Source organism: Aotus nancymaae, unplaced genomic scaffold (genome assembly GCF_030222135.1).
Source record: "Aotus nancymaae isolate 86718 unplaced genomic scaffold, 86718_ANA_hifiasm-v0.15.2.pri h1tg000010l, whole genome shotgun sequence".
Taxonomy (NCBI): domain Eukaryota; kingdom Metazoa; phylum Chordata; class Mammalia; order Primates; family Aotidae; genus Aotus; species Aotus nancymaae.
Genome location: NW_026988421.1, coordinates 77897368 through 77925220, shown reverse-complemented (window position 1 = coordinate 77925220; position 27853 = coordinate 77897368). Strand labels below are relative to the sequence as shown.

At 49.8% G+C, this 27853-nt stretch overlaps 1 protein-coding gene across 3 annotated transcripts in view; it reads left to right on the top strand.

Annotated features, from left to right (window-relative positions):
* Nucleotides 1-27853, top strand: part of GRID1 (glutamate ionotropic receptor delta type subunit 1) — a 793510-nt gene that overhangs the window by 222266 nt on the left and 543391 nt on the right. For all 3 annotated transcript variants that reach the window (XM_021675822.2, XM_064374406.1, XM_021675824.2), the window contains one exon: nt 13994-14199. In XM_021675822.2, coding sequence (XP_021531497.1) covers nt 13994-14199 — 206 coding nt within the window. The remainder of the gene's footprint in view (nt 1-13993; nt 14200-27853) is intronic.

Sequence of the window (27853 nt, the reverse complement as noted above, 5' to 3'; positions counted from 1 at the left end):
GGCGTCGGGAGACCCACAACGAGGGGCAGTGGCATCTGTAGGCCCCTTGCTGCGGCTTCACTTCTGGCTCTGATTGGCACTGTCCCTTCAAAGGCAGGTTCCTGAGGAAACAAATTAAACCCGAGTAAATATCAGAGAGTAATTATGTAAATTAAATACATAATTTAAAAGACACTTGTCATGAGGTCAGTGGGAAGCTGTCAAGACAGAAGCCTCCCATGTCAGGGCTGGCAAGGCACAGGCGGGTGAGGGGTGGCAGCTGCACTGTAGATGATGGGCCGCTGTTCTGAGCAGCCTGCCCTTCACATGGGCTCCATCCCAGCTGCTTCATGTCTGTCTTCTGTGTGCCCCTCACAGTGGTCCTACCCCTGGACAGCCTCACCCTGCCCAATTTAGAGGCAGCAGCTGAGGCTCAGGGAGCTTAAGAGACATACCCAGGCCAGAGACGGCCACCCGTGAGTCCACCTCCTCTGTGGCAGGCCCCAAAGCCCAGGCTCTTTCTCCCATGGGGGAGCCATAGCCCTGCCTTGAAGTGGCCTCCCTGAGAGCTAAGCAGCAGCTCCTCAGGCTGTGGGAGCTCTCGGGCACAAAGTGGGGCTTCAAAGCTCACTCCAGTGCGTGACTCTGTTGCTGTCATCCTTTCTCTGCCTCAGAGACAGGAGGCAGTGGGCAGAAGGGGTGGGCTTGGCATGGCTGGGCCCTTGGCCTTGGTCTCAGGGTTCCCTGGCATCCCTCCTGTCCAGAAATGGCACTGTGGCTATCCTACGGGGGCACACAAGGCCCCACACCCCTCATACCCAAACATAACCACACGCAGGTCCCCAGATGGACTGTCGGGTTCCATGAGGCCTTTGATCCTGACATCCTTTTGGTCTGGAATGCTCCTCCCTCTCTTGTCCATGCAGAAAATGCCTCTTCATCCTTCAAGTTCCAACTCCCCACTCTCTGAAGGGTTTTTTGAGACCTTCCCTGGCTGGACCTTCCCTTTGTCTGGGGAAACAGACCCCTTCGCATGCTCTTCCTGCTGTTCCTAGTACATTCTCAAACATGTTTTCTCATCTGTTTCCTGTTGGGCTCCTTAAAGGTGGGGACAGGGTCTGATCCTTCTCTCTAGTATCCGTGATACGGCATGGGCTGGTTGGGCACCAGCCATAGGCTTGGACAAGCCTGAGTGGGTGAGATAGTGTGAGCCAGTCCCATCACCCTGTCCTTGAGAGGGTGGGAGGTGTGGGCATTGACCAGGGCAGCCCACACGTATTCTGTCCCCCAACCCCAGGGCATCCTGGGACAGACACTGCTGGTCCCAGGAATCAGGAGGGCCCTCTGTGTAGGTGGGTGACAGCCTCTGGGTGGCCCTTGGACAGGTCTGCAGAGGTGGAACCCAGCCCAGATTGCTTCCAAGTCAACTCCGTTAGGGCTGCTCTTTCTAGTAGAATGGGCTTTACTCAGAGTGATAATTTACAGAACTAATGAAGATGCTGCATTTCACTGTGTAATGTCACTTATTAATACTGATTGCAAATTAACAGCTGATAATGGCAGGCATCATGTTTTCCTCTTGCCATTCTTAAATGCCAGACTCCAGTGTTTGGCCAGCCTGCTGCATGGTTTCTCTGGAGCTCTGTATGCCTGCGGTGGCTACTAGGTAGGTCTGGGGTAGGGATGGGGGTTTCCATGTCTTGGTGTACAGAGAGCAGAGCCCCTTATAGTAGACAGATCCAAGGTTGGATTCCAGCTCTGTTCTGAGTCAGTGACTTATCTGTGAAATGGGCGTACTCTGGTAATTCCCTATAGGTGCTCAGGCTCAGGTGAAATGTGTGTGCCAGGCATCTACCTCAGCAACACAAACCAGACTATTGCAAACGTGATGGGGTTTGCAAACCTGCCTCCTCCTCATCCCTTTCCAGGTGCCTTCAGCTTGTTGGTGAATGAGGCTAAAGAGCTCTGGCTCTGGAGTCAGAGGTCCTAGATTTGAGCCCCTTCCTGGCTGGATAACCTCAGGCAAGACATGAGGGTGTCATGGAGATTAGATGAGACAGTATATGCAAATTATTTCACATAGTGCCTGGCAAGAAGGCAGACCTTGATAGGACGCGCTGTATCCTAGTCAGCTTGGGCTGCCATCACAAGATACCTCATGCTGGGGGCTTAAACAACACACATTGAATTCTCATAGTCTGGAGGCTGAGAAGTCCAAGATCAAAGTGCTGGATCTGACGTCTGGTGAGGGCACTCTTCCTGGTTTGCAGTTGGCCACCTTCTCACAGTGTGCACACGTGGTGCAGAGAGAAAGATCTCAAGTCTCTTCTTTTCTTATAAGACCACTAATCCCAATCAGGAAGTCTCTGCCCTTATGACCCCAATTACCTCCCAAAGCCCCCTCTTCTAATACCATCACGTGGAGGGTTAGGATTTTAACACATGAATTTTGAGGGAGCACAAACATTCAGTTTGTCGCATGCTGTTACAATGATGCCATCATTTGTTTGCTCATATCATGGAGAGACGTCATCTGGCTATGGCGTTAACAAAATCTAAAAGCATCAGCTCTGGGGCCCCTGGAAATTCACATGTAGCTGTTTGGACAAACACTTGGAAATTACTTCTCTAGATTTGCTTCTCTACTTAAATGAAAGAGGAGTCCAGAAAAACACCCAGAGCTCCATCAAAGCAGTGATGTGGGTCATTTTGTTCTGATGGAGGAGCTCAACTTCTCTGGCCTTCAGTTTTTTCATCTTTTGTGGTATAGTTAGCCTTCCTCACAAGCTGCAGAGAGGGAGAAAAGAAACGAAGCATTGACAAATCCAGAAGCTCAGGGAGAGGGCGTTTTGGCTCCAGGCCTGCGGGCACCAAGCACCTAAGGGCTGGAGGCAGGCCTCCCGCTAAGCACCTTCAGCTAGGGTCTTGCTCCTGCCCTGAGGGGCCTGTTGATGCAGGCAAGAAGCTTGTGGGGAAATGCCATGCAGATTCCTCATCCTGAAAAAAAGGCGTCAAAGCAGCAGGACTCTGAAAACCATCCCTGCAAATCATAGAAGAAGAACTGCTAAAATCAATACCAAATACCTCGTAAGTGAAAGGTGACGGGGACATCAAACTTTATTTGTGAAAATTCTAAAAATCATTAGCATATTATGGATCTTTAAAAATATGATCTCACTCAGTTGACGGAAGGGAATTGCAAATCAAAGGGACTATTTATTGCAGTGGGAATAAGGGACCTGCCAGATTAAAAGAAAATATTGAAGGAGCCAGAGATTGGAAACATGAAAGACAGTAGCAGATAAACACCGTTGAATTTTATCCAAATACTAGAACCCAACTTGGAACAGAAGTTGGTGAAGAATTATTTTATAAACCATTTTCATCATAACATGTGTAAAATGCAAATCTTGATAATTATGTAAATTAGTTACTTGGCATAATTTACTTAATTCAAAGCACTTAATGCAGCGTGGTATGTTTTTTCCAAAGTGCCAGAGTAGACGTTTATTTTAAATTGTTTTTAATCTCGATCTTCCAGCCTGATTATTTAAAATGTTTTTCCCTGTGTTTGTTTTTTTAAATGGAAAGGAATAGAGCTTGGTGGGAAACGGAACGTGGTTGGATCAACCGAAGCCTTCCACTGTCAGGGCCCCAAGCAGGGGGTGTGGGTATGGCTCATTAAGGTTCCTGTGTCTGAAACAGCCAGCACACATAAGAACACACAGTCTGAACGTGCCCATGCGGAGCCATCCAGACCACCTACTCCCTTTCCTGAATCTGCCCTTACGTGGCTCTGTGGCTGGTTCTGAAACCCATCTAAGCAGAAGGCTCCTGGGTACTATCAGCCTTTATCCGAGGAAAAAACTTGTTTCTCTTCTCAAAGAGTTTTCAATGACAGACCTTCCTCTTCAGCCACTTTACAACTTTGGAATTTCCATTATCACAGAAGGGAGAGGCGACCTTTTTAGTTTTCCGTTGTGTCGCCTGATTGTCAGGATGGCATCTCCCTTCTTGATGAGACTCTAGAACAAGAAAGATGATTTGCTCATTTGGGAGCCCTTTTGGGGGCGTTCCGTGCGCTGATGAGAAGGTTGGAAGGGAGCTGACAGCTGCTGAACATCTATTTTGCACTGTGCCAGCTGTAATGTATGCCCCTCACTGAAGGATCTAAGGCCTCTTAGGAGGAAGGTGGGGTTGGCTCTGCTTTGCAGATGAGGAAATGGGCTCAGAGAGGTGGCTGCCCAGGATCACCCAGATAGTGAACCCCGGCCTGTGCTTGTTCTGTGCACCCCGGGGGAGCGGGGCAATGGACTGCTTTTCTGTGCCTTTTCCTAAGCTCTGAATCTCAGACTGCCGTGGAAGAGGTGCTTTGTTTTTTTTTTTTGAAAGGTAAAAGTTGTATGTGTTTTTATGGTATACAACATGTTTTGATATACGCATACATTTTGGAATGGCTAAATCAAGCTAATCAACATATGCATTACCTCACATGCTTTTTTTTGTGGTGAGAACACTTAAAATCAACTCATTTATGAATTTTCAAACATGCAATATATTGTTATTAACTATAGTCAACGTTTATACAATAGATCACTTGAACTTACTCCTCTTGTCTAATTGAAATTTCATCTCTTTTGACCAACATCTCCCAGTCCCCTAACTCCCTAGCTTCTGGTAACTACCTTTCTATTCTCTATTTCTGAGTTCAACTTTTTCACATTCCACTTATAAGTGAGCTCATGCAGTATTTGTCTTTCTGGGTTTGGTTTATTTCACTCAGCATAATGTGCTCCGGCCTCATGCACATTGTTGCAAATGACAGGATTTCCTTCATTTTAAAGGCTGAATAGCATTCCATTGTGCATGTACACCACGTTTTCTTCATCCACGCATCTGCTGGTGAACACCTAGGCTGATTCCCTGTCTTGGCTATTGCAGAGCGTGCTGCAGGGAGCATGGGAGTTTTAATACAGGTTTTATTATGATTTAGGTATGGCAAGGCCAATAGATTAAGAGATGACTACCATTGAAAAGATTGTTTGTTATACTCGCTCCTGGAGAAGAGGGCCTGCCTTGCCAACAGGTGCCATGGGGAAGCAGAAGGGAGGAGGGGGAAACTATGGGCAGGAGTTGGCTGTGCTTTCCATGGGGAGGAACAGGCAAGACAGGGTAGGTGGGCTTAGGATTGGCTGGTGGGAATAAGTCCAGTGGGCTCTGGGGCATAGAGGTGGCCCTGGTTGTCTGGTACCAGGCCCTGGGGTGATTAGGACGAGGTTATAGTGCCTCACAGTGTGAGATCTCAATATAAAATGTGGTCGGGGGTCTGGGCTCTGGATTGGTTGTTTTGCAGATAAAAGGTGTGCTCTGGAGCAAGTTGTTTACTAACCCAGGGAGAGAGAGGCCCTCCAGAGTATGCAAGGCCCCAGATGTCAAGGCATCAAAAAGTAAAAGATATAAAAAAGGGGTCCAGTTTTAGTCTTCTGCATATGGCTAGCCAGTTACCCCAGCACCCCTTAGTAAATAGGGAGTCCTTTCCCCATTGTTTTTGTCAACTTTGTTGAAGATCAGATGGTTGTATGTATGCAGCTTTATTTCTGGGCCCTCTTTTCTGTTCCATTGGTTTATGTGTCTATTTTTTGTACCAGAACCATGCTGTTTTGCTTACTGCAGCTTTGTAGTATAGTTTGAAGTTAAGTACCTGATGCCTCCAGCTTTAGGCAATCCTTTTTGCTTAGGATTGTCTTGGTTCTTCAGGCTTTTTTGGTTCCATATGGTACCCTCTGAAACTAAGATAAAAAATAAAATAAATAAGTTTATATCTTTGGAAAAGATATGGTTAATACAGAGGGTAGAGCTTTTTGGGGTGAAGGATGGGATGTCACTCTAGAGGATCTCAGGGCCAGGCCTGTCATGACTATTGTCTGGGCAGCTAGGATTGTGATGGGGACAGGGGAGGCCTCTCCCCAGACAAGATTCTCCCAGACGAGACAGTGAGCAAGAAGACTTAAAGCAGTATCCCTGTGCTGCTGAGGCTGGCGTGACATCATTCTAATCACCTGAATGCAGCCCTTGCCTGGGCTCTGGGCGACCTTGTCACCCCACAACGGGGGAGGCCTGCTTCCAATTTTACTGACAGCTACTGGATGTGCCATACCTTCGCTGAATTGCCCCTGGGCCTGCTTGGTGCCCGGCTGACTCCCACAGAGAGTCACCTACATGGATGGATTGCAGGGAATTCATTTATTTATGAAACGCTGTCTGCAAATGGAACACGTTCTGGCATTAGGAGGTGCTCAGTAAGTGGCAGAAGGGAGCCACTCCTTTCTTCAGGGTCAATGTCAGTCTGACCCTCAGGACCTAGTGGTCCTCCAGGACAGGGCTGTGAAATTTTAAAATTCTGCTGCTCTGGCACCAAGCATAGGGCCTGGCCCAGGACAGTGCTTGGGAAGTAGGAAGGAAGGAAGAGGGTGGGGATGGAGGAAGAGGAAATGCATAGCTGAGAAGCTGATGTGTGAGGCATAGGGAGGTGAGGCTCCAGATGGATCCCAGATGGGCAGAGGGCAAAGGTATCCCCTGTGATTGGAACCACAGCAGATAGTTCTTTGGGTTCTCTTGGAAATGGCAACCCTGCCGCCATCACAACTGCTCTGCTTGCAACAACTATGGTGATGTGAGGAGCTGTTGGTGGGAGGGGAATGTGCGATGAAAGAGGAGAGGAGGCTGAGCAGGGCTCTTAGAAATGAACTTGAATGATGGGTACACTACATCTAGAAAGAAATTCAAAGCATATCTTTGAGGGCTCAGATAGGAAAGAAGTAAAAAAAAAAGTCTATGAAATTAAAGTTGTGTCTCAGCCTTTGGAAAATTTGCCAATAATCCAAAAACACTTCTAACTGTGAACTTCTGGGTGTGAGGTGGCAGCCTTCGTACATATATATGTACATTACAGATGGTAAAATATTCTCTATAAGTACTCTCAGTGCCTGGGCCTTTCTCAGAAATTGAAAATAGTAGGGGAAGCAATTTGAAATGTGTTCTTTCGCTTCAATTAATTTTCAGAAAGAAGGTGTTAAAAATACCCAGTGACTATATGATTTTTTTCAGAGGGATTGGAAGGATAGTCACAGCTATAACCTTAGATTTTGAAAAAATCATTTTCCCAACTTCAATTCCTTACCAAGTAAGGCTTTGCCTCCACTGGATACGTGGTCATCGTGTGGCTGCTGAAGTCACACCGGGCTTCAGGTGGCTTCCTGCTGCGGTTCAATTTGATTCCATAAACTTTCACTGTTTCTGAATCTGTGCTAGGCACTGAGTCTTGGGATTTGATAAGTATCACAAGTGGGGAAGGCCTGGTTTGTGTTTCCCATATATTATGATCTAATGTTATTTATTAATATTATTTAATATCATTAAATTTGAAGGAGGCATGAATTTCAACTTGAGGATCTGAGATGGCCTCAGAGGGGAAGTTTGAATTGGGTCTTGATGGGGGAGTGGGGCTCTGTAAATTTCAAACTGGGAGTTTCCCAGTGGAGGGAGCGTGTGTGTGTGTGTGTGTGTGTGTGTGTGTGTGTGTGTGATGTCCAGGAGTGGGCAAAGAACTTCCTTTTCTGGAGTGCAAGGTGCATGGTTTGGGGAGGTCGTGGCGGAGGCAGGTGATGAATGTAAAAACAAATAGAAAATGCCGTTAGGCATGGTGAAACCCTGTCTCTACTAAAAATACAAAAATTAGCTAGGCCTGGTGGTAGGCATCTATAATCCTACCTATTTAGGTGGCGGAGGTAGGAGAATTGCTTGAATCCAGGAGGCAGAGGTTGCAGTGCGCCGAGATCATGCCACTGCACTCCAGCTTGGGCAACAAGAGCAAGACTCCATCTCAAAAAAAAAAAATTGTTGTTAGAACCACGGTCTCTTAGGTACCAAAATGCCTGGAGTCTATTTTGTACACAATAATGAAGTCTCTAGAAGACTTTTTGTTTGCAACTTGATTGACTGATACTTTTGAGGATACTAATTTCTTAGCAATTCTTACATAAATTGTGTTATTTGTTGAAGGTTTAGAGGAGGGCTATATTATGAGCAGATATGATCTCAAGAGAGAACATTCTTGTGGAATGTGTTGGAGGGCAGATGCTAGGGTCAGGGACCCTGCAGGACACTGCTGCAGGAGCCCCAGGGCAGAGGTGACAGTGCTGAACCTTAGAAGGGAGAGTGGAGCTCAGGAAATGTTTAGGTGAAGTTGAAAGGCCTCGGCCAGTTCAGGATGTGTGCCTCATTAGCTCATGTGTAGTGCTGCTGTTCTCAGACTTGTGAGAACAGACATGGCAGGTGATACCAGGGAGACGCCCAGGACTAGTGGGCGTGTGATCGGGAGCATGTGAGGGAGGAGAAGGGGAAGTGGGTGGGAGCAGAGGGGCATATCATTGTGCCTGAAAGCCCAGCAGTAGAGGGATTAGGCAGGGCCACAGGCTGGATGCTGGGGAACTGTGGAAGACAAAGGCCGAGGAGGATCCCTGTTTGTTGACGACTTTGGCAGGAGCTTTAGAGCAGAGTCGTGAAGCCTGATGCAGGGGGAGAGGGTGAATGGCTGTGATGTGCCAGGGTGAGCAGGGCAGGCATCAGGAAGCTGGTGTGGAGGTGGGGAGGGACATGTGTCATCTCCTCCCCACAGTGGTCCCTGGTACCCACTGACCCTTAGCTTCCTTTCCCGGCAGTTTCACAGTCCAGCTTTGTCATTGGGTGAGCAAGGCTTTTCTTCATTTGATGTCAAAGATATTTCATTCTGGAACTTTCTGTGTGCTGTTTCCTCCTCCTAGAATGTTCTTCCCAAGGGGTTTCCAGAGCTGCTTCTCCTCATGGATGCAGGGGCTTTCCTATCCCACCCTGAAGTCCCCTCCAGTCCAGCATTTATTTTCTTTGGGGCTCTTCTCACTGTTGGAAATTACGTCTTTGTCTATCCTGCTTTTGATTTGTTCTGATTTGTTCTCAGCCTCTGAAATGTAAAGTTCTGCGATACACGAACCCCAGGGGCTCATTCAGTTTAGTTTTTTCATACCCAGGGGAGAGACAGACAGGGAGAAGGAATGGGTGGGTGCTGGCAGGACTCCGGCAGGCTTGGGTATTGGGAAGGCTTGGTGACGAGGCCCCTGAGAGCTCAAAGAGTGTGCAGCGAGGCTGGGAGGCAGAGAGGCGACCTTGAGGCCTGACCCAGGCACTGTCACCTTGCATTCCTCACGGGAGCGGACTGGCTCACGCTCCCTGAGCTGCCTCCTTTCTCTAAGGCGCAGGACTCCTCTCTCGGGAGCCCCTCCCTGTCCCTGCAGTGGCCAGTGCCCTTTTCCAGAGTCCATGCCTCTCCTGGGTGCCTGGAGACCTGGTGGCCATTGCCCTTCTCATGCCTGTTCTGGATTGGGTTGATGCAAGGCTGACAAGGCCTCAGTCAGCAACCTTTCCCAGGGGTGGGTGGAGGTACATGTGGTTGGTAGAAGCTGCATTGGCGATGGTGGGTGGGGCTGGCTAGTATGTACAGGGAGCTTGCTGGGAGGCCCTAGGACAAAGTCCAGAGCTATGTGGGAGCCAAGGGATTCCAGAGGGGCTCACCAAGGGATTCCAGAGGGGCTCACCAAGGGATCCCAGAGGGACTCACCAAGGGATTCCAGAGGGGCCCAGTGCGGGAAGCTCCAGCTCTGTTCATTGTCTACCTTCTTGGGGAATTCTCTCTTCCTGAGCAGCAGCAGCAGACAGTTGTTTGTTTTTGAGGGATGGGCAGCGTTGTGAGGTAGGGTGGCATTACAAATTCAGTTTCTTGCATGGAGAAAAGGACTTTGTGGGAGAAGTGGGCTTCCAGAAGTGGGCCCCATTCCTGGGGAGTGGGAGGAGGGCTGCAGCTTGTGCTTCCCACTCTTGTTCTGCCTCCAGACCCCACCGCAAGCACATCTGGACAGGAGCTTCAGGAAGAGGAGGCTGAGAGTTAACCTTTTCAGCCAACTGGGGGCAGGCAGTGTTAGCCAAGGGCTGTGATCCCTCAGGAACACTGCCTTCAGACGGCATCACTGATTTCAGGTGTGAGGAGCCAGCTGCTGGCAGGGAGCTTAAACTCTCTCTGATGGCTCAGTCCCATCAGGGGCTGTGGGAACAGAAGCCAGCAATGTAGCAGTGGAAGGTGCAGAGGTGCTCCGAGGGCTTGTGTCCTCCATATGTGCATGTTCGTGTGTACTTGTGGCTCCTAAGGCACTTACTACCTGCCCATGGCATCTCCTATTCCCTGAAGAAAGGTTTTCGGAAGAGGGAGCTCAGGGAAGGGACTGAAGGTGACTTTTCCCCCAGTCTGAGAGGACTGGCCATGCTGGCATGAGGCATAAGGTCCCTGGGGCCACATGGGTGGCCCTACCAGACCCTTGGACTCATGCCAGCCCTCATGGTGCACATGCAGCAAGGTATGCTCTGTAGACATGGCCAGTCTCTGCCATTTTGAAGACATATTGGCCTTAGAAGGTGCTAGAAGGAGCAGAAGCTTGTAGATGACAGGTCTCAGGGTCCTACCTTCATGTCCATCCTATAGCTGTGCTCAGATCTGGGTCACAGCCAAGGCCATGGGCAGGGAGAACCACTGGTTTCCTAAGGAGGGGGCAGGGCTGCAGAAGCTGCCTGTGGACACGTGGCCTTGCCCTGGGGCTGCCTAGCACTCAGCCCTGTGCAGACAGTGCCTCAACCAAGCCGTGACAGGGTGACTTTTTAAGGTAAAAGTGTTGCTCTTTCACTTAACATTTTCATAAGCTATACCAGATACAATGCATCCAATGACCTTGGTCTATCAGTTTGTTATTGCTGGGAAACAAACCGTCCCAAAACTTAGTGGCTTAGAACAGCAGTCATTTATTATTTTTTATGAGTCTATAGGTCAACCCGGCAGTTCTGCTGCGGCTCGCTCGTGCGTCTGAGTTCGGCTGGCTTGCGGCTGGGGATGGCTGCCCGGGAGCCTGCCTGACTCTCCTCTGTGTGTCTCCACATTCCTCCAGCAGCTGTGGGGATGTTCTCGTGGTGGCATGGTCCAAGAGTAGAAATGGAAATGCGCAAACACTCATTCAAACCTCTGTTTGCATCAAGTTTACTACTGTCCCATAGTCCATGCAGGTCACTTGGCCACAGCTGGAGCTAGAGCTGGAGCTGGAGGAGTCCTCACAGTGAGAGAACAAAAAACCTGGGATTAGGAGCCTTTGCCAGGGGCCTGAAGGCAGCTAGTCCCCCATATTTAGGAATATCATTTGCACCACACTGGTTAAAGCCAGTTTCTCCAGGAAGTACCAGGCAATAGGACTTTCTGTGATGATCCATCTCATATGATCTATATCTGTGCTGTCCAACATGGTAGTCACCAGCCAGATGTGGCTGTTGAGTACTTGAAATGTGGCTAATGGACCTGAGGAGCTGAGTATGTAATTGTGTTTCTCTTCAATTAATTGAAGTTTTAATAGCCATATATGGCTGGAGGTTGTGTTATGTACAGCCCAGATCCAGGGGGATAACCCTCAATGGCACTCATGGAAAACTGTTATGTCTCCAGCATAGCACCACTGCTGGTTTTGGTGTGGGTGGCTGCTGGGTGCTGAGATGTCCTCCAGCTTATGATGGGCAGATTTGCATTGCACTGTGCTCCAGAGAGGGCAGGCCTAGGGCTGACATCAGCACTGGTGTTTCTGGTTGGGGCTCCTGAACCACCTCTGCACACTTGCCCTGTCCCTCCCTCTGATGGGTTAAGAAGAGGTCTTTATCTTCCTCACCTTTTCTTTTAAGAGGCTTTGGAGCTACAGATCCTCAGGACCCTGAGCAGGCTGATGGAGAATGAATTGCTTCTTTGGGAACCCCCAGGGTGTCGACAGCCTGGGGCTTGTGTGTCGGAGGCCTGGAGCCCTGAGGCAAGTGTAAGGCACTGTGTCGTCCTCAGTTGGCTACCTCTCCTCACTTTGGGGGAGCCCTGTGCTGGCCACCTCATCCCAGCCCTGGGTCTGGCTCTCCTTCCTGTCTGACACAGTGGGCAGAGCAACACCGAGACCCCTGTGCTTTGTGAAGCCAGTGGGTTTGTGCACATGGCTGTGCTCCAGGGACCAGGTTGCTGATGGACAAGGGGCAGCTGAGGCCATGGCTGGACGATCATGCATTTGCCATCTCTAGAGGGCTCCCAGTGTTCTCATTTAGACGCTGCTGTGCCCTCCCCATGCACCACCAGGAGGTGGGCTCCCTGGACTCCCAGGTGCAGGCTCCTGAGACACAAGCAGGTGGCCTGCACAGGAAGTGTGGTTCCTCAGAGTCCCAAAATGGTAGTTGGTGATTTTCATCCCGTTTTACAGAGAGCCCCTCAGGCTCAAAGGGGATGGTGATTTGCCTGAGGGCTTCAGGGACTGTACTGAGCCCTAAGTGTTAGGGTTCCTGGCAGGTGCTTAGGTCCTAGTCCAGGGCTTTCCCCCTGTGGTGGGAAGGGGGCCCTGTGCACAGCCCCCAGCACCCTCATCACGATGGCCATGGTGCTCTGCTCTCCTCCCTTGCACTGTTTGGTTCCCTGTGATGGCTCCTGTCACACAGTCCAGCTGGTACTGTGCTTAGTGGTGAGCCTGTCTTCTCGGCACAGTGGGCAGCCTGGGACTCCTGCAGCAGCTTACATGGCACTTGGCATGAGTATAGATCAGGAAGTGTGTGAAATGAGCACAGAGAGAGTTTTGGAGAGGAATTGGTTAGGAACAAAATCTAGTCGAACTAACACTGTTTATTTGGATTTCGATCTTGATGACTGCATGGGCCAGGCCATGCCCGTGGGCCTCCCAGGGCATGGGGACAGTGCAGCTTGTGGATCTGGGCAGACCTAGAGTGTCCTTTGGAGGGTGCAGCTCAGGTGCGGGTCTTGTTTATGGGAGGTGGAATGCAAGGATGGGCCAGATGCAAGAAACATCCCAGGCTTTGAAAAAGTGGCCTGTGGATTGAGAGTCTGGGCTGCATGTGACCCACCTTAGGCAAGTGAAGGCATTCACTGGCTCATGGAACTGGAAAATTCGAGGGAAACAGGCTTCAGCCTCACATGGACCCAGGGGCTGAAATGACATCGTCAGGACTGTGTCTCACTCTCAGACCTGCCTGCCTCTGTTCCTGGATGTGCCTCTTGTTGGGAAAGCCAAATGGCTTGTACAAGGCTGCTGCTAAGAGATGATTTTGGGGCTGGTAAAAAAAAAAATGTAGCCCCCTCAGCCCTCACAAGGAGAGATTTGTGCAGTGCAATTATATTGGGTTCCAGGTCCCTTCTTGTTGAATCTTCCATCCCTGGGTAGTTTGTCCCAGCAAGCCTCTCTCCCAGTGATCACCTGCGTGCCACGACGGACTCTCTTTGTACTTCCTCAAACTCCCTGCTCATCCCTGATTCCATCAGGATGTGGGCTTCTGACTGGACTTGGAGTGAAAGTCACTCCAGCTGGAAAGAGGCAGGAGGAATGTTTCATCAGGTCCCTGAAGCCAGACGGGGTCCCACGCCTCAGGGCTGGGGTGCCGCGGTGAGAGCTGCACAATCACAGGATTGGTGCAGGGAGTGAGGGCCTGCTCCAGTCAGGGGCCCCAGCTGGCCATGGTTGGTCAAGGAGCCTCATGTGGGGAGCAGAGGGAGGTGGAGGGGACTGGGGATGCCAGGGCCAGGGACCACCAGCACAAGTGGCCTGAAGGCCAGAATTGCCATGACTGGGCCCATATAGGAAGCTTGTTATGAATCAAGGGCACTTTCTGGCCAAAGGACCTGTTGGATGGCATCTGACCTGTGGGAAGAGATGGTCGGCCTGGGCTGCACACTGGTGAGCACTGCTGGGTCCATGTTGTTGTCTTCAAACCTCTGTTTAGGGGATCATTGAGGCAGATTTGGACCCTCGTTTTTCCTGGTGGCTTGCAGGGGTGGGATGTGTTGGCGTTAGACACCCTCTAGAGTGCATTCCCACAAAAGATGATTTTCTCCTCCTCCTCTTCTTCCGCTGCTCAGATATCCGTGGGCTTCAAAGCTTTCTGGACCAGGCCTCGCGGCTGGGCCTTGATGTCTCTTTACAAAAGGTGGACAAGAACATTAGCCATGTATTCACCAGCCTCTTCACCACGATGAAGACAGAGGAGCTGAATCGCTACCGGGACACGCTGCGCCGCGCCATCCTGCTGCTCAGCCCGCAGGGAGCCCACTCCTTCATCAATGAGGTAGGTCATGGGGGCCAGGGCTCTGCAGAAGATGGCTCAGGTGGGCTGCAGGGCGCGGTCCTCTTATGCATGGCCAAAACGGACGTGGAGACCCATAGGTACTCGGCCCGCAGCACACAGCCTTTAAGAGGGGATTCTCTGAGCACTACCTTGCTCCTGATTATTCCCTGACAGGTGACTCAAGGCCTGCTCAGCCTCTGAGAAGCTGTGGGGAAGCTTGTGGGAAGCCTGTTTACAAGTCACTGACAGATTTCTGAGGCAAGATTCAGGCCTTTTTTTTTTCTTTTTAATTTTTCTCTCTTTGTTGACAGGTATAAGCCTCTAGGGATAAAATAAATTTTGAGCTTTCTGCAGAGATGGGTAGGTCTGCCTTGAGATTTCTTAGCATCTGGAGGAGGTGGCTTTGCCTGTTGTTGAAGGATACATTAGATGTGCTTATTTTTTTTGGTGCTTGGGCTGATCAATATGTTTCTTTTAAAAACATCTCTATGAGAGGTTGGGGCCTTCTAATGAAGACAGGGCCCACCAGTTTAAGAAGCCATTAGTTAGTGAAGAATCCATTCATTTGTGAGGAATCCATTAATTTGAGAACAAGCTAGAAACAACCTATGAGTGGGCTGATTGGCGCTGGCCCGGGTAATCTAATGGCAGAGAAGTGATGGGCTGGAGTTGGCAGGTCTCCCTCTGGCCTGGGTTGGTTTTGGTGGGTGAGCTGGGGATGTGGTGTGTCTTGGAGCAGGCGCGGATTGAATGGGTCATGGGGTGACCAAGGACTCCCTGCAGATTCTCCAGACCTCCCCAGTCGCCGTGTTGGCCCTCTCTGATGGAAAGTAAAATGGAGTGAAATAACGGCATGATACTAATGCCATTTGATGTACTTTGCTTATGCTGCTTTTCCCTCTAATTAATTATTACTCAGAATGCTACCTCATGCATCAGGAGCCAGCCCAAAGCCCACTGCTGGGGAACTTAAAATTTAGAATGCTTAATGTGGTACAATTGGCTGGCAGCCCTGATGCTCTCCGCTAATCAGGCCCCGAATCATGCCAGTGGTCAGCCAGGCCGTGATGTCCCATTGGCTCCCGGCATTTTCACCGGAACATGTTGCCCTGCATGAAGTGATTCAGTCCAGTAATAGGCAGCCTGGGATTAGCAGCACTAACATGTCCGTTCTTTCTCAGAATATACCCAGCTGTGTGTTTGCAAAAGCCTGTTCAGGGTAGGGCTCTTCTTGCCATCTTTCCCCAGCTGGAGTCTGTACTGGCGATGGTGTCTGCTAATATCATCACCGGCCCCCTCCCCTCCTGCTCCTTGCCAATTCCTTGCCCCCTCCCCTTGCTTCCTTTCCTCCTTGCTCTGCTGTGAAGCTTAGGAGTGGAAAGACTATTGGCTTTGGAGTTGAATGGATTTGGGGGCAAGTCCCAGCTCCCTGACTTATTATTTGTGTGACCTTGGGCCGTTTGCACCACTGTCTTAGCCTTCGTTTCTTCATCTGTTAAAAGGGATGAAGGAGACAGCTGTGATAAAGCATTTACCATATAGCTTTTCAAGAAGCATCTGTTTTTTTTTCACTGCACATATTCATGCATTTCCCTTCTAGAGGATTTTAGCCCCTTCCTGTTTCTAGCCCGGTGAGGATTTAACACATAACTAAGACTGGCCTAAGAGTGTTATTTCCAAGTGGTTAATTATGCAGACACCTGCAGTGGTGGATATGCTGGGCTTGCTTTGTCCTGCTTGTATTGCTGAGTGCAGTGGGGCTGGGGATGCCTCTGGAGTGGCTACTGGTTTTTTTGTTCAGGTTATTATTTTATTTTTAATTTTCAACTTTTATTTTAGATACAGGGGCTACATGTGCAGATTTGTCACATGGGAATCTTGTGTGATGCTGAGGTTTGGAATATGGGTCCCCTTACCCAGGTGGTAAGCATAGCATCCTGTAGGTCGTTTCTAAACCCTCCACCCTCTAGTATGCGACAGGGTCTTTTGTCCCATAAGCCCCTGGGAGTATTGGCAGGAGATGGAGGGGAAGGATGGCATTTGGACTTTGGGCCAACAGCTCCCACCATAGTGTTCGGTCTCCGCTGATAAGAGTCTTGTTCTCTGTTCCCATGTGCCTGCTATTGGGAGGGAAGAAGCTGAGGTTTCCCGGGTGCCCATGATGACTCTGGCCTTTTGTGCATTCTCTAATCCTCACACTTTTGCAGACAGAGGAAACTGAAAAGCTAAAGATGTCAAATGACTTACTTAAGATCATACAAATAGCCACTAAGGCATTGAACAGGATTTGAGTCCAGATTTTACTCCCTCCAGAGCCCCTCTTTTCTATCTGCGATGATTCCAGGAACACAGTGTACAGCACTGCACTTGCTGGAGTGGGGAAATAGGGCCATGCTGACTTCGTGGGGAAAGCTTTGGTTTCACTGTCTCTGGCCAGGGTTTGGCAGAGGTTCTTAGGGTGCTTACGTGCAAAGCATTTTAATGTATCTCCTAAGTGTGGTGGGGAAGAAATGTGGATTCTGGAGGTAAACATGTGTTCCTAGGAGACCAGCTAGCCCAGCAGGTCTCCTGGGAACACCAGGGAATGCTGTCCCTGCACGAAGCCTTCCTCACCACCTGGAACCATTGCTTGGGCTTCTTGAGCAGACCGACCCAACCTCCTCTTTGTTGTGACAAGGACAAACGATGTTCACAAGGGTGACACACTGCCAGAACATGTCCTGAATTTTATAAAGCCCAAGACACAGTTAAGGAGGAGTAAATGTCCCCTCAGCACCCTCCACACATCCATTCATGTCAATATTATGCTCCATCCGGGATGGTATAGATGAGCTACAGTTGGCGTGGCCCATGTGGATTTCCGAGTTGTAAGTTCTCCCCCTTTCTATTCAAACAGCCTCATCAAATGGGAGTGAGTGAGGAAGTCAGAGCTGCTTGAATCTTTTACATTTTGCAAAGTGTCATTCATTCACTGCAGGTGGCTCTTGGCCTGGGGGCACATGGCACCACTAGCCTCTCTGTGATTCCACTTCACGAGGGGCTGTCCTGGCGGGGCCTGCAGGTTCTGCGAGCTGGCCTTGGCAGTGAGTGGGTGAGTGGAGGAGTTGTGGCAGGCCAAGGTGCTGAGGCCTGCCTGGGGACACTGTGGGCTTGTGTGTCAGGCCCCACCTAGAGACCCCTCACATCCCTCGCCTAGTCTTTATTCTACTTCCATCCTCTGAGGTCTCCTCATCACCATCTTTATAGCCACTACACCACTGCATCATCTTAAAAAGGTGTGGAGAGGTTCGCCTTGGGGAGGATGGGCCTGAGGGTGACAGGACTCAGGTCTCTGGGTCCCTGGCCTGGCGCCACCTTGAGGCTACTCTGAGGGCTGCCAAGGGTACAGGCCATGGAGGGTCCCTTCCTCCAGGGGGGCCTGTTCTGCCTTGGGCTTGGCCTTGGAGCCCTCCATGTGAGTGTGGGTGACGCTTTACAGTCATACCCTAAAGGGGAGTGAATTGGACTCATTATGTCCTCAGCTGGGCCTTCGCTCTTCTCTGGGCCACTGGCTGCTAAGTGGGGCTTCAGTGCACAATGACAACCAACTCTGATGTCCCTCATGCAAGCCTGTTAGCTGCCTTACCAGCTGGGGATCATGACCCATGGAATTGCTGAAGTGACCAAGGCAGCAGCTGCTAAGAGGCGCCTTTCTCTGGGAATCCTGCCGGTGGCTGCTGGAGCTTTCTCTCTTCTGCTCATGCCTCTTCCTGTCACTTCTCCAGCGGAGAAGTGACAGGAAGAGGCATGAGCAGAAGAAGTTCAGCATACTGAACCTCAGCCAATGCCAAGTTCTGTGTGGGCATGTAGGCTGTTGTTCCTGCTCTCACAGGGCTCCCAGCTTGGTGGGGAGGACTGAGGTGTGAATAGACCCTTTTACCTGAAATGGCAGAGGTAGGCCAGGTCTTGTAAGAGCCGGGAGGACAGAGCAATGCCCTCTGCCCAAGGAGAGATGGGATCGTCAGAGGGTCAAGGAAAGCTTCCGGGACTAGGTGACTCTAGGGCTGGGTCTGTTGGGAATGAACTTGTACTAACCCTATGGACAGGGAAGGGCTGGGGAGAGGGGTCAGGAGATCCCTAGTGTATTTAGGAACTTGTATGCTTTGTAGTTGCAGTTATGGGTGTGCAGTGGAGCTGAGGCTGGACGTCAGCTGGGAGGACTCCCTCGTCTGGCGCAGGCAATCCAGACTTCAGAACTAGTGTATTCTTTGAGTCTTTTTCAGGACATTAGAGGTTAACACCCTACAGTTTACATGTCTTACTGTTCTTGTTCTTCTCCAGGTCAGGCTTGATGGGGAGAACTCCAGTCCACAGTCATTTGGCCCTGGGCTTCATCTCAACTTCCTGGAGGGATTCTGTTCATCTATTCATCTGTCGTCCATCTCTCTGTCCATTCCTCCATTCATCTGTCCATCCATTCATCCATCCATCCAATTATCTACTCACCCAGCAAGTACCAGTTGGGGGCCTCCTATGGATGAAGAACCCTCTCAAATGCTGGGGGGCATGGAATTCAGGGGCAGTGCCTCCTCCTCTCTGAGACTGGCTGTGATATGGAAAGCCATGCTACACACCATGCCACAGTGGCTGGCAGAGCAGCTGTGCCCCAGGGCTGTCATCCACTGAGGCCTGTCTCAGTGTCTGTGGGCATTTTGGGGACACCAGGGCTTTGTCCTTTCACCTCTCATTTATTGGTTCTGTGCCACTGTCTCTTTCCACCTGTTGTTTTCTCTGTGTTTCTTCCTTTCCCTTCTAGTCTTTTGTATCACTGGAAAGAGTGGAAAAATTAAATGGTTTTAAATAATTTGTATACTTTATGGAGAAGAGTTGCTGCTCCTTGCTTCCAGTTCACAAGGAGACAGGGGCAGCCTGCCCAGCCGTGATGCTCAGGCACCATCCATTTCTGTGTGTCCTGCAAATGTTGGACAATCTGTCCTTCTAACTAGAATGTGCTGCCTGCAGGCCAGGGACTGTGTGATGTTCCCCATTTTATTTCCCGAGAGCAGCATGGGACCTGGTCTGTAGTAGTATTGAGGGAATAAATGAATGGGCATTTTATATTTCTTACTTCCCACAGGAATGGGGTAAGCTGTGTTTTTGTGTGTGTGCTTTGGTTGCCTGCTTGGCTGGTCAGCAACTCCTAGGCCAGCACATCAGCAAGGACTTTGGTCTGAAAACTTCGGCTAGTGGGAAGGCTTATGTTTGCCTAAGAATGCTGCCTTAGGCCTGCGTGGGTCAGCAAATCAGGCCAGGGCTGCTCCTGCAGGTGGGACATTCCTGAACCCAGCTGTGGCACATGGCATTGGAATATGGGATGCAGAGAGAGATGAGTGTGTGTTGGGGGTGGTGGGGGTGGTAAGCAGCAGTGGAGGGAGATGTGGGAGACCAGGCATGGATTTGTGCACACACACAAACTTGCACACATGGACACAGCCTGATGCAATGATACAATCAGCAGCCACATACACTGGCACAACTAGACCCTCAGACTGGCACAGTCCAACAGGCACTGACACACACACAAACATGTACCTGTGCAGACTCACACACATCAATATGCACGCACACATCCCCCAGGAGGACAGCATTGCTGGTGGCAGAGTAGTCTGGGGGAGGCATTCTGTCTTTGGGAAAAAAATGGCAGCTACTCAGTGACAGTTGCAGCAGATGACATTGACCTCTGCAGTTAGATACCAGTGATCTCTTTCTTAGAGAGAGAACAGGAAAAAGAACAGCAGAGAGAATAGCTGGTTGGTTGGACAGCATCCCATTGCTCTGGTAAAAGATATCACTTTTCATCCAGGCTGGATGGAGTAAGTGAAGGTGGAAGGGGCCACCCAACACCTCTTCCAGATTGGCCTCCCAGGCATGGTGTGTGCCTGGAGGTCCATTTAATCCTTCATAGAAGCCCAGCCTGGGTTTAGTCCTGTTTTCAAATCGGTTGCTTCTCAGACTTTGCTGTAGTGAGTGAAGCTCCCACAATTTGAATATAAAGACTGTGCTTTTAAATACATTTACAGCAAAGGTAAATTAAGTAATCTCAGTGTTCTGTTGTCCCACATGATATATGCAAATATTTCACACTCTAACACAGTAAATCTTTAGCAGATGACTTTATCACTCAGAGCTAGGATAATTCTGTGCCATTTAAGTATCATTTACCAGAATATTTTAAATTACTAATTAATTATAGGAGATTAATTTTTAAATATGGCCCTCCATTTGCATTTAATTATATCCCTCTGTTTACGGATTTTAAAGCCTTAGCACTTTAGCAAAAGTGCTTCCAATCTGAGAAATTTCTATTTTCTTAGAAATTCTTAGAAATAAGATCACAAGAAAGAAATGTTTCCTAGATTTTTTTCTGGTGGGCTTGGAACTCAGCAGCTGCAAGAGGCAGCCAGAACTTGGGGCGGGAAGGGAATAGAGAGCTATCCTCTTAGGATCTATGTTGAGACTCTGCATGGCTCTGTTCCTTTCCTCCTCTGTCCCCACCCTCCTGCTCATCTTTCCAAAGTCCCTGAGTGCTGGGGAAGCCACTGTGAGCTCTGTCCAGGTGCCAAGCGCTGTCCCCTCTCTGTGACAGCAGCATCACATCCCTCAGAGCCTGCTGCCTCCTGAACACACCTCCATCGCCACCTCATCCCAGAGCCAGCCCTGTATCCACCACTTGTGCTATGACCATCTCCCTCCTTAATCACCTTTTCAGGGGCCATGTGTTATGGCTGGTAAACAGATGGATGAAGGGTGGGACCCCAGGAGCACCGACTTCTGCTCCCACACAAACATTGTCTATAGTCTCGATTGCCCACTGGGCAAATGAAACACATTCTTAACACTCCAGCCAAGCAGGGGCGCCTGAGTAAAACATTGTAAGAATTTAATGTTTGATTTTTGATATTTCAAAGGAGCATCTAAGCAATCATCAGGGGAAAAGACCTGAGTGCCGCTGGACTTTCTGGTGTTTATTTTCTGGTTGGGTGTTGTTTCTATTTTGAGTTCCATCTCAAATCATGCCATCCCATTCCTGGTACCTGGGGTGCTGAAAGCCTTACATGGACTGTCTGGGAGGCCTCTCTGGGGTCAAAGAGGACTGTGAACCTGAAGCATGGGCCTGAAGACACCTGGTGGCCTCTCCTTTCTTTGTGGATCATTAAATAGCAGAGCAGAATGTCATCTCCTCCCTGCAGAGTCTCTGTGGCTTATTAGCAGGTAGCCCCTTTGGCCAAGGAGGAAGCAGACATGAAAAATAGGCATTTATAAAGGGAAACAGACTGCAGCAGCCAAAATGGCTCAATTACCCTTTTTTGCTCCTGGATCCCCAAGGGTGTTCAGCCTGAGGCCTCACCCCAAGGTTGAGGTGAGTCAGCCTGTTTGTTGACTGAAGAGCTGGTTGGGGAGCTCAGCAGGGAAGCTGTAGGAAGGGTGGGGTGGGGTGGGGGGGTGTCATGAGAGGCAGAAATGAGAGAGATTATCTCAATTGGTGTGAATTTATCTTGGAGAAGCTATCTGTGCCATGTAGTCCACAACTGGTGCCATCCTCTGCACAGGGTATCCCCAAGCAGAGCCCATGCCTGGTGCTGGTGAGATGAGAGAGTTCCCTGATCCCACTCACAGGACGTGTGATAGGGATGTGGCTCCTTTGATTGGCTCCCTTATAGGAGGGAAAGCACAAAGATGGGCAGGTGCAGGAGCTGGGATGAGCACTTTTGGGCTCTGGTCTCATGGTAGTGTCTAGGGTTGGGTGCCTGTAACTCCCAAAGCCCCAGTGGGCATGTTACAGTACTCTTTTAGCTCTGCCATCTGCAGACGGCCTAAGTGTTAACCAGCTCAGTGCCCTCTTGCTACCCAGGTCCTTGTCTGGCATCCAGGAAGAATCGGGTCACATGGACTAATTGAAGGATGGTAAATTTAGGGGATTTTATTGCTGGATGGAGGTGACTCTCAGCAGGATGGATGGGGAGTTGGAAAGGGGATGGAGTGGGAAGATGATATTCTTTGGAGTTCTGCCATCCTGCAGCTGATCTTCTCTCTGACCATCTCCAACTGCACTCTTGACATTCAGATGCTCCTTCTCTTCTCTCCTCTGCTGTGTTACTCTACTGCTCCTCTGCTTGTCTGCTTATGGAGCCTGGGGTTTGGGTTTATATGGGTACAGGATACGGGGCCATGGCAGGCCAAAAGGCAACATTTGTGTGTGAAAACAGGAATGCCTGTTTCCATTTAGGGCTGTGGGTTTCCAGGCTTGAGGATGGGGCATTTGCTGGGAACTTCCTTTTTCTACCCAGTATTTCCCTGCCTCCTGTCTGTATCACTGGTAGGAGCTTGGCTTTGGTCACCTGCCGTCTGTGCTTGAGTTGCCAGTCCCCTTGGAGAGAAGAAGACCTCTGTATCAGCTAGCTGGTGCAGTGTAACCATCCTAAAACTCAGTGTCATGCAACAGTAAGCGTGTGTTGTTATGCATGAGCCTCCTGGTCAGCAGACCTGGGTTAGACTCAATGGATCTCACCTGGGCTGGCTCACACATCAAAGCTGGCTGACGAGGATGGCTCTGGCTAGCTGTAAGCTGTGGTGATGAGCCTGCCCCAGTACAGGCACACTAGCCCAGGCTTATTCATGAGGCAGCAGCAGAGTTCCAGGAGAACAAGTGTGAGTGCTCAGGGCCGCTTGAGGCCTGGGCTCAGACCTGGTGCATTGTGACTACTGGGGCAGTCTCTTGGCTAGAGCAAGCCATGAAATCAGCCCAATAGGCAGGGGAAAGAGACTCCTCCTCTGGTTGGAAGACTGCTCTTGAAGGGGAATCTGCAAAGTCACATTGCCAAGGGAGTGGCTGCATAAAGGGATGAAGAGTTGGGAGCATTCTGTTATCCATTTAGCATGGCCCTAGTGTACAGATGAGCTTGGGCAGAAGCAGGTCTGCAGCAGGTCTGAGGGTGACCTGGGGCCATGCACCTCCTGACTCTTACTTTACTTCTACATTATCCAACTTTGGGGTGAATGTGGTAAGGAGGGGAATGTGGGACAGAAGGAGGGATAAAGGCAGCCTTTATTTATCAAGTTCACTGTATTCAGACCCTGAAACTCACTGAATCTTCTCAACAATGCTGGAAGAGAAGGACTAGGATGGAGCTTTAAGCCTGTGGGGATTTTGGGGTTTGCTTATGGTCTGAAAGATGAAAAATGACAGAGCTTGGCTAGGAATGCTGAACACCTTGACTCAAAGCCCAGCTTTTTTCCACTATGTGCTGTTGGAGAGGAGGCTTGTTGCCATTGACAGGTCAAGGAAGAGCCCATTTTTCTCCTGGAGCATGGCACAGAGAAGACTAGGTGAACATTGCCACGAAGTAGCAGGTGGCATGGGGCGGGGGTGCTGGACACCTCTGAGTGCTTATATGGGTATAGGGACAACCCCCAGTCCTCTCTCTGCCAAAACACCTGCGGAGAGCCCAAGGGGATGGATGGGCTGCTCTGCCTCTCCCTGAACAACTAGAAGAGCAGCTCCACGACTTTTTGGGCACCTGAGAGTCTGGGGACATTTGATATAGGCTTTCTGTCTACAGGGCAGGGAAGGGCAGAGTTCCAGGCAGACCCAGCCTCTTTCCTGCCCCACTTTCTCACCATGTGACTTTCTGAGCTCTGGTTTCTCATCTGCTCAATGGAATTAACACTTAATTCACAACATTCTTCTAAGTACAGGGTATTTGGGATGTACGTTTTCCTTTTTACTTTCTTACAGTGCTTGACAAGGGGATGGGCACCCAGAACATGCCCAGTGACTGATGTGTGCGTGGGGAGATGGATGAGTCTCAGAAAATGTAAAGATATGGGCATGGAGGGAGTTGAGAAAAGTGAAAAAACTTTTTGTGACCTTTGGGCAAGGTCAACATTCTGAAATTTGGGATGTGCTAGTGCTTGACATCAGGGATTGGGCTGGTGACCTGCTGCTGTGTTGGTGGACCTAGGAGAGAAGTGGCAAGGTTGGTGGGCCATTACCAGGCGTGTCTACTCCTCATCTCCCAATTGCCTGCTGTGCAGGGCATGGTGTGGCCTCTCCCTCTCTCCGGTGCATTACTCGCATATCTGTGCTGTCACCAGGGTGTGCTGTGAGTGATATCGGGGGAAAGGAGTGTACAGAGTTGTGGTCTACAGTCGGAGTCATGGAGACTGGGGGAGAGGAGCTGGTGTAGGAGACAAGTGTGAAGGTGTGGGAGGAAAGATCTGGAGGGAGGTAGGTCATTGCAGGAAAAGCACACATGAATCCCCCAACCCCATCCAAGAAGCCCTGGGTACCTGGGCACAGGGAGGGCAGGTGGAGGGTTTCCTACCACAGGGAGATGCAGGACTTGAACCAGTTTGATTTAAAGAAGAAAAGACAGGGCAGAGCACCCAAGGGTGTCTGACTCCTCCCACACCCATTCTGCCCGCTCTCTTATTTACAGAGGAAACCTGAGGCTTTCAGATGCTCAGCTGGGGCCACAATGATGCTTTTTTTTATTTTCCAGGGCTGGGGCTACTGGTGGCACAGAGGAAGGGGCATTGTCCTTGGAGCAAATGGACACAGAATCAGAGCCCAACTCTGCTATCGATGCCACCTTTTTGAGACTGTTTACTGGTTGAAAGTTGGGGATATTAACACCTTCCCAGGGGGTTGCCATGGGAATTAAATGAGGGAAAGCTCTTGAGAGGGCCTGGTGCATGGGTGGTGCTCTGCAAACCGTAGTTTCATTATTCTGCCTGTGGATGGTATTTGGCTGAGATTGTAGAACCAATCTGGGACTGTTGGGGTCAAGCTTGGAGGAGTCAGTGGCTCAGAGATGGGGAGCTGTGGCCAGCCTGGCAGAAGGTTAGCTCCCGTTCACTCTGTGTCAGGAAGCATAGCTCCCAGAGCCAAGCGAGGAAAGCCAGATGTGGGATGCACCTCGGGTGGTAAGACGAGGGCCTAGGAAAAACTGACAAGGTGCTCACAATCTCCAGCCAGCCCAGCTGGGGTTGAGGACTGGCTTGTGGTCCAGCACTCAGCTGGAGAGGATGTTAGAGTGCAAGGGAGTGGGGAGAAGAGGAGGGCTGAGTGCTGCCTGGGCTCCAGATGCTGGCTGGGCACTTTCAGATCTAGTTCAGGAGCAGGGTGTTCACAGGGCACCTCCCATCTGGGCTCTTATTGTAGCACATGAGCAGGAGCAGCTACTAGTGGCTTTTCAGGATTGCTGGTTACTGGGCTGATAGAAGGAGGGACAGCCGATGGTGCTTTTTGCCTGCAGAGTTACTCTTCAGATGAAAAGGCATCTCAGCAGCCTGTTAGTGGCCAGTCTACCACTAAGACAGAATGGACTCCATCTCTGGATCTCTTGCACTGGGTGCTTAGGGGGAGAAAGACACGGTCTCTGCCCCTGAAGCACCACTAGGCTACACTAGAGAGAGAAAACACACTCAGGAAGAACAGTGAATACCCAGTTGGAGACTGCCCCATGCCTAGTGAAGCAGGGTGGGAAGGGGGCTGCATGGCTGCCTCTTCTCTCTGCCATGATGGTCAAGTGGGACCATCCCATCTAGCCAACCATGTGAACTACTCTTGGATAATTCTGTAACTTGGAGCTTTTGAAGACAATCAAAGGAACAGAGAAGAATGGATAAAGTCACCCTTTGGAGTGACAGCCAGGTCATACATCCAAATGCCTATGGCATCCAGGCAGGGACAGTAAGGCAGAGAGCAGGTGGAATATAAGAATTGAGAGTATTGCAGCTGCAGGCACCTGGGGGAACATCCTTCTCTGAAGAAGATTGTCAGGCTCTGCCAGGATTCCCCTGAGAAGGCCTGGTGTGGTCACTATTTCTTGTGTCTCAAGTGGAGCCAGAAATTTGGACTTTCTGTGAAATCTCTTAATTTTTAAATGTTTGTAGCTAATTACAAAAATGCTGTACTTTCTGTTGGCCAACTCTGTCTGTGGCAGGGGCTGATAAGGCTTGCAGGCTGCCAAGTGACAATGTCTGATTTATTGCATATATACTGTCAGCTTAAGCTCATTAGCTATGAGAATAGTGTGAAGCGAGCCCTCTCCTTTCCCAGTTCTTTCTTGCTGGGGATCGGCAGTATTTCTTAGCACAGTGGTCCTAGGAGTTCCTGTTTCTTTCCTTGACTCCTCAAGGTACCACCCCTGTTTTCTGTGATTCCAACACCCTTCTTGCTTTTGGTGGTGGGTGCTGACCTGCCTTAGGGGTCTCCTTTGTGTAGTTGACCCTTAAGCAATGTGAAGATTAGGGGAACCAACCCCCCGTGCACTCAAAAATCTGTGTATAACTTTTGATCCCCCAAAACTTAACTCCTAAAGCTTACTGGTGGCCAGAAGCCTTACTGATAACATAAATATTTGATCAACATATATTTTGTATGTTATAGTTGTTATGTACTGTATCTTTACAGTAGAGAAAAGAAAATGGAATTAAGAAAATCATAGGAAGAGAAAATATATTTACTACTCATTAAGTGGAAGTGACTTGTCATAGAGGTCTTCATCCTGGTCACTTTCATGTTGAGTAGGCTGAGGAAGAGGAGGAAGGGTTAGTCTTGCAGTCTCAGGGTGGCAAAGGAGGGAGAGGTGGAGGAGGGATAAGGGGAGGGAGGAGAGGCAGTCGCATTCGGTGAAACATTGATTGAAAAAAATCTACAGGTAAGTGGACCCTCACAGTTCAAATCTGTGTTGTTCAACAGTCAACTGTAGCTGCCAGAAGCTCTTGTTCTTTTTATCCGCCATTGCTCAGATTCTACCCTAACTGCGAACTGAGCTCTTTAACCCTTACAGGCACCTTTGGTCTTTCCTGCGTGAAGGCCAGCTCTTTAGATGGGTGGTGATCATTGGCGTTGGTTTGCTCTGCCTAGCAGTACTCTGCAAGGCTGCTGCTGGTTGTTAACTATCCTGGGACTGGCAGCTTTCAGTTTGTGGGTATTATAGCTTTTTCCTTTCTGCATTTGGGGCATGCTGACTCTGCCAGTTGGGATGAAGAGGGTTTCAGCCTGCCTGACCATTAGCATAGACGTAGCTTCCTATTTAGGGCCTGAGGGGCAAACGCTTACCCACTGGCAGTCATATGGAAGCTGTGGTGCTTTTATGTTCTACTGTCAGATTTTTCTTCCTCCAGTCCCTGCTGTGGGTGCAGCATCTCCAGGGATCGTGTCCTAGCCAGGCTCAGGCATTGCTGCATTGGGCTGTGGCCTCAATTTTCTTGTTTTTCTAAAACCGTATCTCACTTGCAGGGAGGAACCAACCTCACCTTACGATTGCTCCCTGAAGTGCATTGAAAGAACCATGCAGAGTAGATGCTCAGCAAGTCACTGGCTGCATCAGCCAGGCCTGTAGGGAACTGCCCGGTTCTCTGTATCACACCCAGGAGCTCTCCAGAGTCTGGGACTGAGGTTCGCACAAGCTCCTGCCCTGGCTCTCTCCAGTTCCCTATATGACTATAGGCTACTGCCTTGCCTTTCTGGGTCTCATTTGCCTGTCTTGAAATGGATCCGATGTTAATTGGGCAGTGAATATGGACTAGGCTCTGTTCTAGATCCTGAGGTTATAAAAGGGCTGAGACGAACAAGGTCTTCAAGAGCTGACATCTTAGTGGAGGT